The sequence below is a fragment of the Hevea brasiliensis genome, chromosome 2 (genome assembly GCF_030052815.1).
Source record: "Hevea brasiliensis isolate MT/VB/25A 57/8 chromosome 2, ASM3005281v1, whole genome shotgun sequence".
NCBI classification, from domain to species: Eukaryota; Viridiplantae; Streptophyta; class Magnoliopsida; order Malpighiales; family Euphorbiaceae; genus Hevea; species Hevea brasiliensis.
In genome coordinates this window covers 111881567-111897334 of record NC_079494.1, presented here as the reverse complement: position 1 = coordinate 111897334, position 15768 = coordinate 111881567, and the positions used below count along the sequence as shown (strand labels likewise).

The window sequence follows — 15768 nt, the reverse complement described above, 5'->3', positions numbered from 1 at the left end:
AAAAGTAACTGTAAAAAAAAATTATACTTTTTATTTTCTTATAATTCCATTTATATTACAAAAATTATTAATTAAAATCTAAATTTTTTAATTTTTATTAATCCTATCACTAATAAGAAAATTATCACATCAAAAGATTCCATATAAGCACTACATAATCATGAATCATGCCACATTCTCACTTTTTTACTATTTATTTTTTTTTAATTTTGTTTGATAATAACTTTAAGATAATATTTAATATTTTAATTATAATTAAAATATTAATTTTTTTTTTATACTATTTTGATATTTAATGCGTGGAGGAGAAATAAGTTACCCTTTTAACTTCCCGCACAACTCTCAAACAAAAAGCTTCTCTACTTTTTCTTTCTTCGATCCTCGATAAACGCAGATGGCGATTAGCTCATGGTTATCTTCTCCCCGCTTGTTTTCTCTTTCAGGTAACCACCATTCCATTTCTTGCACACATGCACAGACGTTTCCATCTTAACGTGCCATTTTAAGGTCTAAGAACATAGTTTCTTGGCTTAAATCATGCATCTTATAGTGATTTTTAATTATTTGCTTCCCTCTTGTTGCTGGGTATTGATTCTTGTTATTTGACAAGATCATTCAAAGATCATATGTGCATAAAATGACACTGTTACAGCATAAGTTTATTTGTGAAACACAAATTAATCACTGAAAGATTATTTAACTTTTTCTTTTGATAAATTTGCCGGCAACCTAGTCAATGCTACTGCTTTCACTCTCCAAAATCTTTGCAGCTACACGATATGACCTGAAACTCTCTCTAGAAACGGTTATGGTTTTGTATTGCCACCCAGTTCATCAATCTAGGTCCAGGCTCGAACCGGTTGCACATTTGATGATTTAGGGGCTGAATAGTGCGTCATTGGTGACTGTGGCGGCATATTAAATTGCACAGCTGTTGGTTTACACGTGAAGGATTATTTTATAAGGAAGTAATTTGGGGGTAATTTAGGAATTGATCGGGGCTGATTTGGCATAATTATATACTGCTTACGTGGCATCTCTATTGAGATAACAAATTTCTTAACGTTGGATAGAATTAATTAATAATTTTTATAATATGAGATAAAATTATAAAAATTTGAAGAACATAAAATTTTTTTTGACAATTATCCCTAAAATAAACTATCAAATGATAACCTGTCTTTTTGGTTTGCTAGTGATTTGTCTTTAACTAACAAGAATGTGTTGCCAGTCGTTGTTATGTCTCGTCAAGAGCATAAACATTCGATGGGATGAAAAAGAATTGAGAAGTGAAATTATGTGGGGGAAACGTAAACATTTACTGCTTCTCAAGGAAGCTGCCGCCAAAAGCTTCAGCAAGTACGTCGACTACAGTATTCATTTTTGGATTCTTTTTTCCCTTTCCCATTAGTTTCCATAACAAAATTTGAAACTCACCTTTCTTGGCAATAATAGTACATCATGACTATTACATTAGTACAAGAAGAATGATTATCATAGTGCAGCCTCCCAGATTTTAGTGTGAATTCACAGAGCACAAATTGATATACAGAATCCAGAGTTTCCATGGCTGTTGGAAGTTGTCAAAAAGATTGTTGCATGATTTACAAATGCATATACAGTAAGTTATAGAATTGCTGGTTAGCAATTGTCATGCGAAGGTCCATCACAAGCTTGCATCATTTTCATCTCATGTCCTGTAAATGGTCATGTCTACCAAATGGCGCATAGTTGGTCTTCCATGGGGACAATTCCAAGGTGATCTCAGGTCTGCCAAATGCTCAAGCATCTGAAAGAAAAGAGGAACAAAATATTTTGTCAATTTTTACTTCTATCCTCATATCTTTCAATAATGATGATGATATCACGAAAGTAGAGTATGATCAAAATAATAAGAAACATAGCTACTTATAGCCGGCTGTTCTCATGGATGACCATGTTTCATGATGGGAATATTATCTCATTGCAGCATACCTTCTGCATCTCATTCCTTCCTAGTGGATCTCCAATCATGACAGATGATCTGCATGCTCGTGATGCTAGCATTGCACGAACCCTTGATGGGCAGACAGAATCAGATTTCCATTTTGTAACTGCCACTTATCAAGCAGTCCCCTTGACTATCAGCGAGGGTAGAGATCAAGTCCTTAACATCTGTTTCCAAAAAAATACTAACAAACTTTTCCCACATTCATTTCACTAATTATCTAATATATAATATAATTATATATTCACTATTTATCAGATAGAAATTGTGATACCATCGCACGATGAGGCATGATAATGGATTCTCTTAATCAAACAGGGAATCTTAAAAAAAATAATGCATGCCCGATAAACCAGATGCCCATGGCCCTATGCTAACGATGATCAACAGAAAGTTGTAACACAACATATAGAACCACTGTTAGTCTAAGCAGTTGAGACTTGTGACGGATGAGAAAGTGTTCAAACCACAAGGAAAATGAAGGTAACTATTCAGATTTTAGATGCATTTCATTAGGAGCAGAAGATGATCACTGAATGTAATTAGACAAGGATGTATTTGTAGTAAAGCATACCCAGGCATGGTATGTGTAAGCCAGTATGAATGATATTCATCTCTTTCTTCAGTGTTCTTCCCCAAAAAGAAAAGAATTGAATTGAATTGAACTTTCCCTATTAAATTTTCATACTTCTACTCCATTGTTTACACATGGCAATGCAACAAAGCTGTGAGACAAATGCCAATCATTCTCTAGCATAGGCTATAAAGCAATAAATTCATTAAAAAAGAAAAGAAAAGAAAAGAAAAGAAAGAAAAACCATAACAAGGATTACCTTCTACTCCAAAAGTTATGATCTCACTAAAGGGAACAGTTTTTAGCTTAAATCAGTGCCCAGTAGGTTGCATGTGTATCCTCTTCCAAAGCAAATCCGTTCTTCCTGACAATTGGAAATGCCAGAACATATGTCATGATCATATAATAGTTACAACAGTTCAATTCTAAAAATTAATAATGTAAAGAAAGAAAAGATGATAAAGAAAGGCAATGAAGCATAACTATATTTCACCTGATTACGTCCATGTTCATTGAAGCAACTACTTCCTCCTCTGGAGATAACTCCAATCTCAATGACCTACACATAACTTTTGAAGGTTAGGATTCTGACATGATGAGTAATAAAGAAAAGCAACAGAACATGGTCAAGGGATAGTACTGAACATACAGATCCAGTACCTACCAATAATTTGACAAACAATCAATATATATTCAACTTTTAGAATTCCACAATGGGAAAAAATGCAAGTTTACCTCACAGTTCTCTAGTATCTTCTCAAAGGGGCAACATATTGCTGACTCATGTGCATGTAAGTTTTTTAATATACATCAAGAAAAAAGCATGCTATAACGATGAGAGTACTGAAGGAAAATTAAACTATATGTGGTACTTTCTGCTGCTGTTAAACAGTTGGTGCCGCAAGGTCTGAGGTACCAAGATAAATGCCAAACTTAATGCATGGATACAATCTTAGAGGAAGTAGAGATAAAGAACGCCAAGGAAATAAGGTCTCAACGGTCTAGAGTATTATTTTTTATTTCGCTCTGTTGTTTTTTTATCATCATTATAAGTTAGAAAAACTAAATTAATCTTATATTTCAGAAACTAAAAAAATTTGAGCAAAGAATTTAATGATGGTCACAAAACCTTACCGCAGCAAAGGCTGTTGTTTAAAGACTGTTGAATGACAGTCGCTCAAAATTGCATTTCTCTTCAGCAGCATGCTGCAAAAAAGCAAAATGGGGAAGGAGGTGGGGGTGTATGAGAATAAGAAGCTTGTTGCATATCCATGCAGTCACAACTTCACAAGGCAGAAAATTGAACACAGCACAAACAGATCCTTTTGCTTTCCTTGAAATGAAGAACAGAAGCATTTTCTTTAACATTACACGCAAGTGGCAGAACATGTAGGTATTAAAAAACAAAACTGGTCTAGAAAAATGAATAGATTACCTGATCCACAATAAACAAATCTTGATCTAACTTCCCGATAATGAATCCAAGATTAAATTGGCCATTCACCTATGAAACAAAACCTCTATTGAATGTGATCATTAACTAAAATCTTTAAAGTTTGAACGGCGATATATCATTAACAACCTGCCAATTTAGATCTGCCAATAAGGTGCAATCATCAGCATTAAAAAACTTTTAGTTTATCCAACTTTATGTCACACCCTGAGTCAGTTCATTTCATAGGCATAGAAATCATGTTCAAACCATGTCCAGTAATTGCCAGAGGTTAAAAATCAATGCAGTATTTTCGGGTGGGTCAACAGTCATGGTTGAAATTTGACAGTTCAACAGCAAGAAACAAATGCCAACCATCAAGGCACCAAGCCTTCAGAGCCAAAAGGTAAAAGAAAAATTGGGGAGAGGGGGGAAGGATGGAAGAAGCAACAATGACTAGGAACCAATCATTACCAAACTTAAGCCTGTATTTAAGCATGTGCAAGTATATAAACAAATAAATAATGCACATGACAACCTTCATTCTTCCAAAGTCTTGTTTTTTCAAAATTCTTTCTAGCCCCCTAGTTGCTGCAGCTAAAGCCTTTGCTTTTCACTCCTAATTATCTGGCTGAGAAAGCTTTAGTGTTGCAGCAGCATAGCTCCTATGAGTGATTACTGAAAAGTAAAGTTGGTTAGAAACAGAACAGAAGCAATGTTTTCTCAACTTCCAAAATAAGTTTTTACTTTCTGGACTTTTTCATCTTCATGCCTCCAGATGTGTAACCGCTAAATTGCAATCTTGACAGCCTCTGCGATCTTTTTCACCTCAGAGTAGCATTTCTTCAATGGACTTTGAAGAGTTTGATTTCTTAGGATAGGAATTTCAGATAGTGCTATACTAATATCTTCATGCTTTCTCTTGTTTACAAACTTTTCAATTGTTGACTGCACAGAATGTAAAGTACTATTAGAATTTCTATTTTCAGCAATATTTTTTTTGAACACTCTTGAAGGGGATGGAGCATTTCGACTATCACGGCAAGTTTTTGCTTGCCTACTTTGATCTTTTCATAAAAATATAGGCCTTTTTAATGCCATGTACTCTGAGAGTAAAGTCCTTTACTGTGTCCTTTTCATCATTTTCTCCAACATCTAAGGGATGAGATTTGATTTCAAAATTACTGCTATCCACTTTAGACTCCTCTATGTGAATTTCTTTAGTCATTGCCAACTGCAGATGACTGTTTTGACAATGTAGGAGACTTCTCACATGGCGAATATAGCTGAGAGCTATTGGTGACCTTTATATGCTCATCAAATTTAGTGACAGTATAAGAGGCATTACTTGGGGAATAAATATGCTGTAAACCATCCCTGAGAGTGAGCAATATGGAGCTCTCATCATCAGAAAATAATATTTTTCTTTTTCTCGGGAGTCACATTTACATCACATGCTCTTGTTGGAACTGGACAAGAGTTTGCACCTCTATATAACTCATTCACAACGTTGCTGACTTTAGGCATATCCACCGGTCGACCATTTACAAATAGTATCGCCTATCTCCCAAATTGCGGCCACTACCTTGTCCAGGCTTAGAAAGGAAGCCATCAACCATGCAGCTGTCTGATATGCATATATTAACAGGCACCAAGCAGCTGAAGGTGTTCATGCCAAATGCTGTTATGATGTTATCTTTAAGTAAACCACTTCCTTGTGTTTTAAGTACAACAGACTTTGCATTTTTACTAGTTGTATCTGTAATGCCCTCACTTCAAGTAGTTCCATACATTTCACTGTTCGGGCAACTAATGTATGTTCGGATAGTTGGCATGATTGGAACTACCTTTAAATTAAAGTGAGAAGTCATAAATTGATCATATAAATGTTAATTAAGGTTGAAAGAAATCAAAGGAAATGAAATAGAAATTGTTAAATGCGCTTAAATCCCGGCGATGAGTAACTTTACTGGGAAATGGCTAAAAATTAGTAATTTGATTTTGTTGCTATCCCAATCAGTTTAGGACTTTGTGAGACTCTTATTTATGACTTCATTAAGGTATAATTATGAATTAATAAGTTAAAGTAATGAAAAAAAACAATTAAGTTAAATTAAGATAGGAAAAAGGAAAAAGAAGGGGTAGACCTAAACTGATTTAGAGTAGAGCAGTACAACATGATCTAGAAACATTACACATTTCCGAGGATTTAACCCAAAATCGTTTAGAATAGAGAAAGAAAATTCATATAACCGACCTCAAATTCTTGGGATAAAAGCTTAGTTGAGTTGAGTTAGGATAGGAAAAATGACACATTTGGTATAATTAAGAAAGAATTAGGTGATAATTAAAAATTATAATTAGTCATATGACTTGCACATGATTATGGCAGCCATAAAACACCCTTAAATCACCTTAAGTGCAGAAAACAAAAATAAAAAGAGAGAGAGAGCAAAGTGGCCGAACCAATGGAGGAGGAGGAAAGGGGAGGTGAAATCAAGCAATCCAACATTGAATTCTTCACTCTAAATCAAGGTATTTTGCTTCCTAATCACTTCTATACAAGTTAATTTCACTTTATTTTATTTAATTTCATGATTTGGAAGAAAGAAAAGTTAGAGTTTATATGGGGTGAAATATGGAAGTTGATGGAAAATTGGGAATTCATGGGAGTAACATGATTTCATTAGGTTTAATTTGATTTTTTGCATGCTTTTAACATTCTAATCACAAAACTAACATTAAATTTGCATGAATCAACAAAACACACTTAGGGTTCCATGAAAGGTGGTTCGGCCAAATGGGGAAAATTAAGGGAGAATGGGTTTTGATTCCAATAAATTAGTTAAATGAGTTATTTAAGCATTCCAAGCATGAAATATGACATTAGAACATTTGTTGAATGTTGAATTGAAATTTTCATATGAGAAAGTGTTGGAAAGTGTAAGGAAATGCTCATTTTAGGCAGCCACTTTAATGGAATTATTAAATATTGTGTGGTTGTTGGTTGAATAATTGGAAATGACAGAATTAAAGTACTTGTGACAAAGAATATTAAGGTATTTTCTGAGGGTCCGAAAAACAAAGGAAACTAGTTCATTTTGGCATGTGAATCTTGCACACTAAGAGTTTGATGAAATGCATAAATGAATTTAAGATTATGGAAATAATATGGTAAATTGGTAAAAAAAATTGGCTAAGGTTCCGATTAGACAATTTCTTAAGAAAAGGCAAAATTAGCTCGAGCAGATAGACTTATCGATTAATACAGACGGAATAAAAAGAATAGTTAGGAAATTTATTCTGAAATGTCTGTATTTTTCTGTATTACAGAGGTTCATAAAGAAGAAAGAAAAAGTACTTGCCTAGGAGTTGCATCTGGCCCAAATTTGGAGGAAAGAGGTTTGTGCACAATGAATATTAAACTAACAAATGTTTTACACTTTCTTATTGATGAAAATGGTTTATTGCTACATGTTTTATATTCATTGAGTTATAATTTTATTACAGCAATTATTTTAATATTGTTATTGTTGTGATGAATTTTATTTGGATATTGTGTTTTAAATTGTAATTTGCATGAAAAGTATTGATTGCTGAGATTTACAGGAAATGATTCTATATTGTGACATCATGCTCACAAAAAGGAAATGAGTTTTATGATTTTATCTCTATATTTCACAGCTAATGCCTAACATGGTTATTATCCGTCCCTCATTTGTTGAGGTGACACACTAGTGTTTGAATGGATACAATATAGATACCATGGTATGTGCACATTGATATGATATGGTCTCCCTCCAGTAAGAGTTGAGATAAGTTAAGGAGATGGCCCTTGCGGATACATATATTGATATGGTGTTATGAATGCCATGTGCACAATGATATGATATGGTCTCCCTCATGTATGAGGTTGAAATGTATTAACAAAATGACCCTTGCGGATAGTCTTGCATTAGGCTGGTGAGATTAAAAATGGGTTACAAAAGTGCAAATGTGATTTAAAGATGATACTTGTGATTAAATGTTTTACAAGAATTGTTTTTTATTTACCACCTAATCTTTTATGTTCATATGGTAAGCATAATTGAATTCCCATTTCCATAACATGTTAAATATTGTTTACATGATTTGTTCCATGATGATTTAATCTGGTTTATGGTTTAATATTATTGTGTACCACTACATACTATTGTGCTTAGCGTTAGTTGTTTTTTGACTAACGCAGATAAAGGAAAAGAGAAGGCTTCAAAGGAGTAAAGCCACACCCGTTACCATAGGAACATGGAGTCATCTTGAAGTATACAACATGGATTCCTTGGTTTTGTTTTAATATGATGTTAACCACGTGCAACAGGACAGTAAATTGATATCTGAGCAGAATCACTTGTATTTTTTTGTTACTTATGTATAATTATACACTTTATGATATGATTTACCTGTGAACTGATTAAAAACATTAGTATGAAATTATGACACCATGGGAATGTGATTATGGGTTTGCTACAAAATTTCAACAGGTGTTGATTTTGAAACTTATTTGTCAATTTGAACTGTTTAGCCGAAATATAGTAGTTTTATAATTAAATATGGTGGTTTTCTACAGGGTATTTTACAGTTCTAGAATTACCCTTTTATTTTTGCAATAAATATGTTTTGCTTCTGATTTAAACCAAACCCTATAATAAAAGTACTCTAGAAATAGGTTAAAATGAGTGACAGCAAATTTCAAAGTTATAGCCGTTTTGAGTAATTTTTTTTAACTGGAAGTTTTTGGATCAAACTGTTTTATGATGTGTTGTATTTTCAACAAAATAATTTTGGAATCATATTAATTTGTTCTTAATCCCTTGTTATTTGTTCACCGGATTCCGATAAACTGTTCATATAATGCCTCTGCTCCCCACCTGATCCTGATCCTCACGATTTTGTCCTGTAGGTGGAATGGAGAACTTCCCAGGAGGTCACCCATCTTAAGATTTCTTTCAAGCGAGCACGCTTAATCTCGGAGTTCTTTTAACTCTCCAGGCCATTCCACCAAAAGACGCCTCTAATGATTAGTTTCCCCCATTTCAATGTATGATTCTATTCATTCATGTCCTCCATTTAGACAAGGGTACCAGCGAGCCTTACCCTCCAAGAGGACCGCTCCAGCCAAGACCTTCCCTTTCCGCACGGGATGTTACAGGCCCACCAGCTTCCGCCTGGTTCGTCCTCGAACCACACATCTATTGGAGGGGGTCCGGCTCTGATACCATCTATATTGCCTCTGCTCCAACCACATTGTCCGCTTTGGCCCACCCTATCCTGAGCCTCATAGTTTTGTCCCATAGGTGGAATGGAGAACTTCCCAAGAGATCACCTATCTTAGGATTTCTCTCCAGCGAGTACGCTTAACCCTAGAGTTCTTCCAACTCTCCAGGTCATTCCACCAAAATGCGCCTCTAGTAATTAGTTTCCCCCATTTCAATGTATAATTCGATTCATTCCTGTCCCCCATTTGGACAAGGGCACCAGCGAGCCTTGCCCTCCCAGAGCACTGCTCCAGCCGAAACCTTTCTTTTTCGCACGGGATGTTACAGTTTATAGCGTCCGTTGAACATATTACTGGAGTATGTTACCTCTAAGAGGGAGGTTTAGGCGTGACAATATTAGAGCAGACTAACCGAACACCTTTTGCAATAAGTGCATAGGCCTGGACATAAGAAAAGAAATGTGAAAAATTATGGCCAACACGACAACAAAGCAAACTACTCAACTTTTTCAAGGTACAAGACATAGACAAGAAGGTAGAGTAAAATAGAGCTGTACACTGAATGTATCAATGCAGAAAAAAGATGACACTAAAATAATGCATATGAAACTAGAACAACAAGGAAAATAACAATACAATAGCATCCAACCGTGATGTCAAAAGGCATACTCTCCACATAATGTGGATGTTTGCATGGAGGGAACTATGACACAAAGCTTAACAAGATATTATCCACAGATCTGCCACCTTGATCCAGAATTGCAGGTGCATCATACATCCTAGAAATAAGTAAAATCAATATCAGAAACACGAATCCTACCACCATGGCCTGTTGCCATTGTCAAAGGAATGCTCAATCCCACAACAACTGTTGCAACTATATAGTGCCATTACAACCACAACTCAATGAAATAACATTGAACTAATTGAAGTTACATCACAAAGAAGAATGACTCACATTCAACAAAGAAATAAGCTTTCCATATTCCTTGCGAATGTTGCGGCTAAATTCTTTGCTTCGCACGGGTAAATTGGAGAACTTCTTAACTGTGACAGTTGTTAGTAGACCAGAATGATCAAAAATCAAGTGTGTTGCTACTGACTCATTTTTGGTTCTTGTTTCCACAGTCAGATCTCCTAATGCACAAAGTGAACTCAATGCCTCCCCTCTAAAACCAAATGTGGCCAGAGATTGAAGATCCGGAAAATTTGCCAATTTAGAAGTATGATACTTAAGTGCAAGAACCTGTAACATGCAAAAGAATCAATAAACAATCTACGACTATCAAAGCAACAGCTCAAACAAGAACAAGATGTCTCAGTTGCTGATATCTTTCTTATTTGATTGATTGATAAAGTGTCGCTTGGACACGTTTCTCCAAGCATGGATAATTGTAACCCAAAACAAGAAAACAATCATGTTAACATGTCAAACTATTTTATCAAGTAACACAAGAGAACAAGACGATATACACTAGCTAATGAATGTTCATATAAAATGAAGGAGTGAGCAACAGTAAATCAAATTGGGTTGCTACCGATGCTGGAAATCAATCACTATGACTCCACACAATCACACAGAGCTCAGCTAAAAACTACCCGCCAACTTTTCTGCTAATTCCACCGGGATGCATATACATGCATTGATTATTTTACTCCACGACAATGGGTACGTGAATAATTAAGTAATTTTGAGATTGTACCTTGAAATTGTTGGGGGAAATGCCACATCCATTGTCGATGACCTGGAACCACTCCTCGCCGTACTCTTTCAAAAAGATTTCAATGCTAGTGGCTCCAGCGTCCAAGCTATTTTCAACCAGCTCCTTCACGGAGGATGAAAGGTCCAAAATACTTCCATCGAAGCGCTGCTCAGAGGAACGAAGCATGAATTTGACAGAAACGGGTAATGCGTGGAGTTATCTAAATTTTAATTTGTAAACACAATTTTTTATTTTTTGAAGTAACATCAAGTTGATTTATAAATTATTTTTTTTTGATATAGTACTTATCATAATTACATAATTTTTACTAATTTAACACTTATTTAAAAAATTTTAATTAATTAAAAATAGTATTTTAATAATTTTATATAGTTTCCCTCTTACTCTCTCTATTTATAAATCAAACTACACATTTATATTTCAGAATTTATTTACTAAAAATTATTAATCTATTAAAATATAATTTTTAATTTAATAAATACAATCTCAATATAAATAATTTAAAAATTAACTATTGAATTTATATTATTTAAATTAAATATATAAAATTTTATGTTGCTGATTAAAGATCAGATATCTTATTATCATATATTCTTAAATTAAGATATTATTAATGTAATTTACCCAATAAAATTTCAATGGTTAGGGAATGGATTTTAAAACAAGGTTGAATTTCCTTAAAAATGTTTGAAAATACCGTTTTTCTAATGTCAATTATAAAGTTTTTTTTTAGAGATAATTTAAGTTCATTGATAGAAAAGGGCTTGTAGCCCAATATATCAAACACAGAACATAGTTACATGGCTTAAAAAAGCCCCATCTTTACAGAAGTACTCAACTCAGAAAAAGTAACGCCGAACCCAATACGATTGGAGCCATAGGACTCGTGCAACTCACCCATCAGCAACTAAACTAACAGTGAAGCAAAAGCAGCTCGTCGAGACCAAGGCTCTAGGATCAAGCAGAGGCCAAAGATGCGGATCGTCACACACAGTACAAGCGAGAAGAAGCTTCCAACAGAGGTAGAAGGAAAACTGATGAATAGCATCAAAACCTCTCCCTTCCTAAAAAGGAACATCTTAAGCCAAGAAAAGATCAAAGGATAGAAATTCATTTCGATGGCAGACCGAACTCCGTGTGTCCCTTTATTTGAAATATTTGAGGAATTGAAAACTTCAAACCAGCGCATTTGTTTTGATAGGGAAAATTATTAATAAAGTTTAATTTAATAATTAAAAAATATAAATATAAACAAAATAGATTAAAAACAAAATAATAATAAAAAAATACCTCACTTTTTTCACGTTTTAAGCATTTTAAACACTTCTAGTTGTAGATAGTAGACGCCATAAAGTAACTTACAACATCATTAAGAAAAAAATTTGAATAATAACTAAATCAATCTGTTAATTATTTAATTGGTTTGGTTTAATTAAAAACGATTTTGAAAATAAAAATAACAAAAATAATTATTTTATTTCTTTATGTTTGCAATCTAATTTTTAAATTATAAAAATTAATTATAATAAATTAAATAATAATTTATTCATAATGCCTCAAAAAAAAAATCCATACATAAAATAAATCAAGGGTGCTGTGCGCTCCAAAGAGAGCACTTTGGCGTGCAGAGAGAGTGAAAATGGGGCCGGAGGAGAGTCGTAGTTTGACTTTTAACCAAACCGATTCCTCCTAGATATTATGCTTGGGCACGATGGTTTGCCAAAATAGAAAGCCAGACCTTGTTATTTTTACTTCCACTTCCTGGCGAGCTTCTCCTTCTAGACCGCAGGCCAAATGGACCTCATGGCCCATTCTTCCACTTTCCTCCTCCCCACGATCTCCGGCGACCACCGCCCTTCTCTTACCTACGTCCTCGTCTTGCTTAACCAACGCCTTCCAAGGTTCACTCCTCTCCTCTGGAAGCACGGTACTTAGTATTCACTGACCGCTACCACCGTTTCCTCCTCGTTTTGACTCTCTTTTTCAAGGCAATATTTACAACAAGATTTCGTTTGTTTGATTAATTGATTGCTTGACACGTGTTTGCCTTTTTTGCTTTTTTTTTTTTTTATGTGTAGAACAGCACAACTACGCCTTTGTGCAGATGGAGGCGCCAATCGGGTCTACGATGAAATGCCTTTGTTGTTCCCGCACGAAGATGCTCTCGACGTTCGGCACAGGTTTTTTCGTTTTCAATTCCATTCTGTTATTCTATTGCATATATAGCTGAAGTTGTGGAGGATTTGGGTTGCTTAGTGAAACATTTTAATTTTTGGGTGGGATTGGATTCGATTCTGAATGAAATTTGGTATGCAGAAACTAGATGTAAATGGCCTGAGGTTAATTGAATATGATAGAAGCTTTTTTTTTTTTTTTTTTTTATGATAGAAGCTTTTTTTAGACGTTTGAAATTATATCAGGATGCCTGGTGCCTGCTTAGGTTTTTTTTTTTAAATTCTGGAAATTTTCCGAATGCTTAACTAATTTTGCGTTTTAAGTGTGTACCTTTCAAGTAATATTTTCCTCAAGTTAAGAGATTCTCAGTCCAAAGGAAGGTAGCATATTCTCCTGTGCAAGTGATTATGCTTTTCCAATTCACATCTATGTTATGTGATTATTTGTATTCCATCAGCATGAAACTTCACGACTGCAGCTGCTAGCTGTAACTGCAGATTGGGGTAAACATCATGGTTTATTAGTTAATTTTGAGTATAATCTAATCTGGGTTAATAACACCACAGAGGGTTGTAGGCCTCTTTGTATAGTAGTTGACAGCATGGCTCTTAAATCACTTTTTGTTAGAGTCCAAGTTTAGGAATTAAAATTAATTAGGAAATTAGATGAAATAGAAAGTTCAGAGTTTCAAAAGGACTAGATTTTTGGTAGCTATATATACGAATAGTTGGTTGACTTTTGTATTGTTAAGAGAGCTCACGAAGTGGAGAGGTGTCTCGAATTTCATGAGTTTTGTTTAAGTGATTTGTAAGGGTGAGAAAAATAACGAGTGATTGTAATTATTTTTTCTTGACAGTGAATTTGTTTGATGAAGTAGGCTTATGCTGAATCACGTTAAATTTTGTATTTTTTATTTTATGCGGGTGTGATTTTCACAATACTTTTCTTGTCTGTAGCTTATCACCAAGAATCTTGTACGAGTTACAAGCTATCTGCTTGTAATACTGACTGTTTTGCTTGTGACAGGTACAAGCCAGATGTAATCAAGGGAGACATGGATTCAATCCGAACAGAAGTACTGGACTTCTATACCAGCTTGGTAAGCTACCCTTTCTGAACATTTATTTGATGGTATAGGCATTGTTTTCCCTTTATTCTTCCAGAGTATCCTTCATTCACACATTGCTTGCTTGTACTTAGCATGGCTCTTTTTTTTTATTAAAAAAATAATAATAATAAAGTACCTAGGATGGCTACATCTACAAAAATGTGTAGCTTGTTTGTAGTATGTTATGTCAAACCTCTTCTCGATTTATTTATTTGTTGTTGCTCAATGGGCGTGCATTTCTTTTTCTAGTCTTCTATTAAAAGAATTTGGTGTCAGGCATGAGTTGACTGTGCTCAGTTGTATGTCTGTCTTTTCTTGCTCAAATGCAGGGAACCAAGGTTGTTGATGAATCTCATGATCAAGACACCACAGATCTACATAAGTGCATTTCATATATTCGTGACTTCACTCCAAACTTGGACAAATCTAATGTAAGTTAAAATATTTTTGTATCTGACGCTACTTTCTAGCGTCTCCCCTGTGTACGCATTTGATTATCTTTCATTATGACAGGCTTTGACCCTTGTTTTAATTGGCAGCTTTGCATTCTTGTGGCTGGTGCGCTTGGTGGACGATTTGACCATGAGGCTGGAAACATAAATGTTTTATATCGTTTCTCAACCATGAGAATAATTCTTATATCTGATGACTGCCTCATCTACCTCCTTCCAAGGACTCACTATCATGAGATTTATATCCAATCCTCTGTTGAGGGTCCAAATTGCGGACTCATTCCCATAGGGATGCCATCTGCGAGTACCACAACTACTGGACTCCAATGGGATCTCAGTAAGTATATAGCATTAATTCTTCCTTTCTTAGCTAATAAGCTGTAACTAGCTGAGCTAAAATCTGACTCTACTGTTGTCTGTAAATCATATCTTTGTCATACTTGCATGTTTTGTGTTTTGCGTGGCTTAAGAGACTACAGCTCCTATAGACCATGTGGTATACAATCATATGATTGTGATTGGTGAATGCAGCTGAATGATTACCAAACAACCAAAGCCAAAAAAATCTGGAGCTTCATTTTGACATGATTAAAACAGTTCTGATAGATTTTATTCTGGGATTATATCATGTGCCATACAAGTATCATGGATGGTAAATTTTATATTTCGTTTCTTTCAGCTAACATGGAGATGACTTTTGGTGGTCTAATAAGTACATCGAACATAGTCAAAGGAGAGAAGGTAACCGTACAGTCCAGTTCAGATCTTCTTTGGACGATTTCCATTAAGAAGACATAGCACCCTCTGGCCCCTACTTCAGATGGCCGATAAGTTCGCCTAACTTGCACTAAAACGACGCTTTCAATAAGCTAATGCTTTTTTTTTGGCATATATGATTTTATCATTTGGAAGAAATTATCATTTTTCTTTCAAACGTTTTTTGCCTGAAGGCAAGTCAGAGGGGTTCTCCCTTTTTGGCCTTTTGGAGCGTGTATCATGTATTGTGGGAGAGACATCAACTTATTTAATATTCAATTTGCTTTTGCTTCTTTTTTTTCTTGC

The 15768-nt window shown here is 34.7% G+C and overlaps 1 protein-coding gene, 1 long non-coding RNA gene and 1 pseudogene across 5 annotated transcripts; 2 read left to right on the top strand and 1 right to left on the bottom strand.

The window, feature by feature from the left end:
- Positions 1–1411: 1411 nt before the first annotated feature.
- LOC110660889 (DNA mismatch repair protein PMS1-like) lies at positions 1412–11194 on the bottom strand (annotated as a pseudogene).
- On the top strand, positions 6059–8504 carry LOC110660942 (uncharacterized). The gene is made up of 2 exons (XR_002496029.2): positions 6059–6528; positions 8222–8504. It is a non-coding gene; the product is annotated as an uncharacterized LOC110660942 (long non-coding RNA).
- A 1348-nt stretch (positions 11195–12542) lies between the features above and the next one.
- LOC110660941 (thiamine pyrophosphokinase 1) lies at positions 12543–15755 on the top strand. 4 transcript variants are annotated; one of them, XM_021819413.2, is made up of 6 exons: positions 12543–12872; positions 13055–13151; positions 14173–14245; positions 14584–14685; positions 14794–15043; positions 15386–15755. In XM_021819413.2, the coding sequence occupies exons 1-6, from the start codon at positions 12683–12685 to the stop codon at positions 15502–15504; spliced, it is 831 nt and encodes a 276-aa protein (XP_021675105.2). In that variant the 5' UTR covers positions 12543–12682; the 3' UTR covers positions 15505–15755. The 4 variants fall into 4 exon arrangements, with proteins under 4 accessions (XP_021675105.2, XP_021675107.1, XP_021675106.1 ...); XM_021819415.2 differs by having other exon boundaries at positions 12555–12872; positions 13050–13151; XM_021819414.2 differs by having other exon boundaries at positions 12558–12898.
- The last annotated feature ends 13 nt before the right edge of the window (positions 15756–15768 follow it).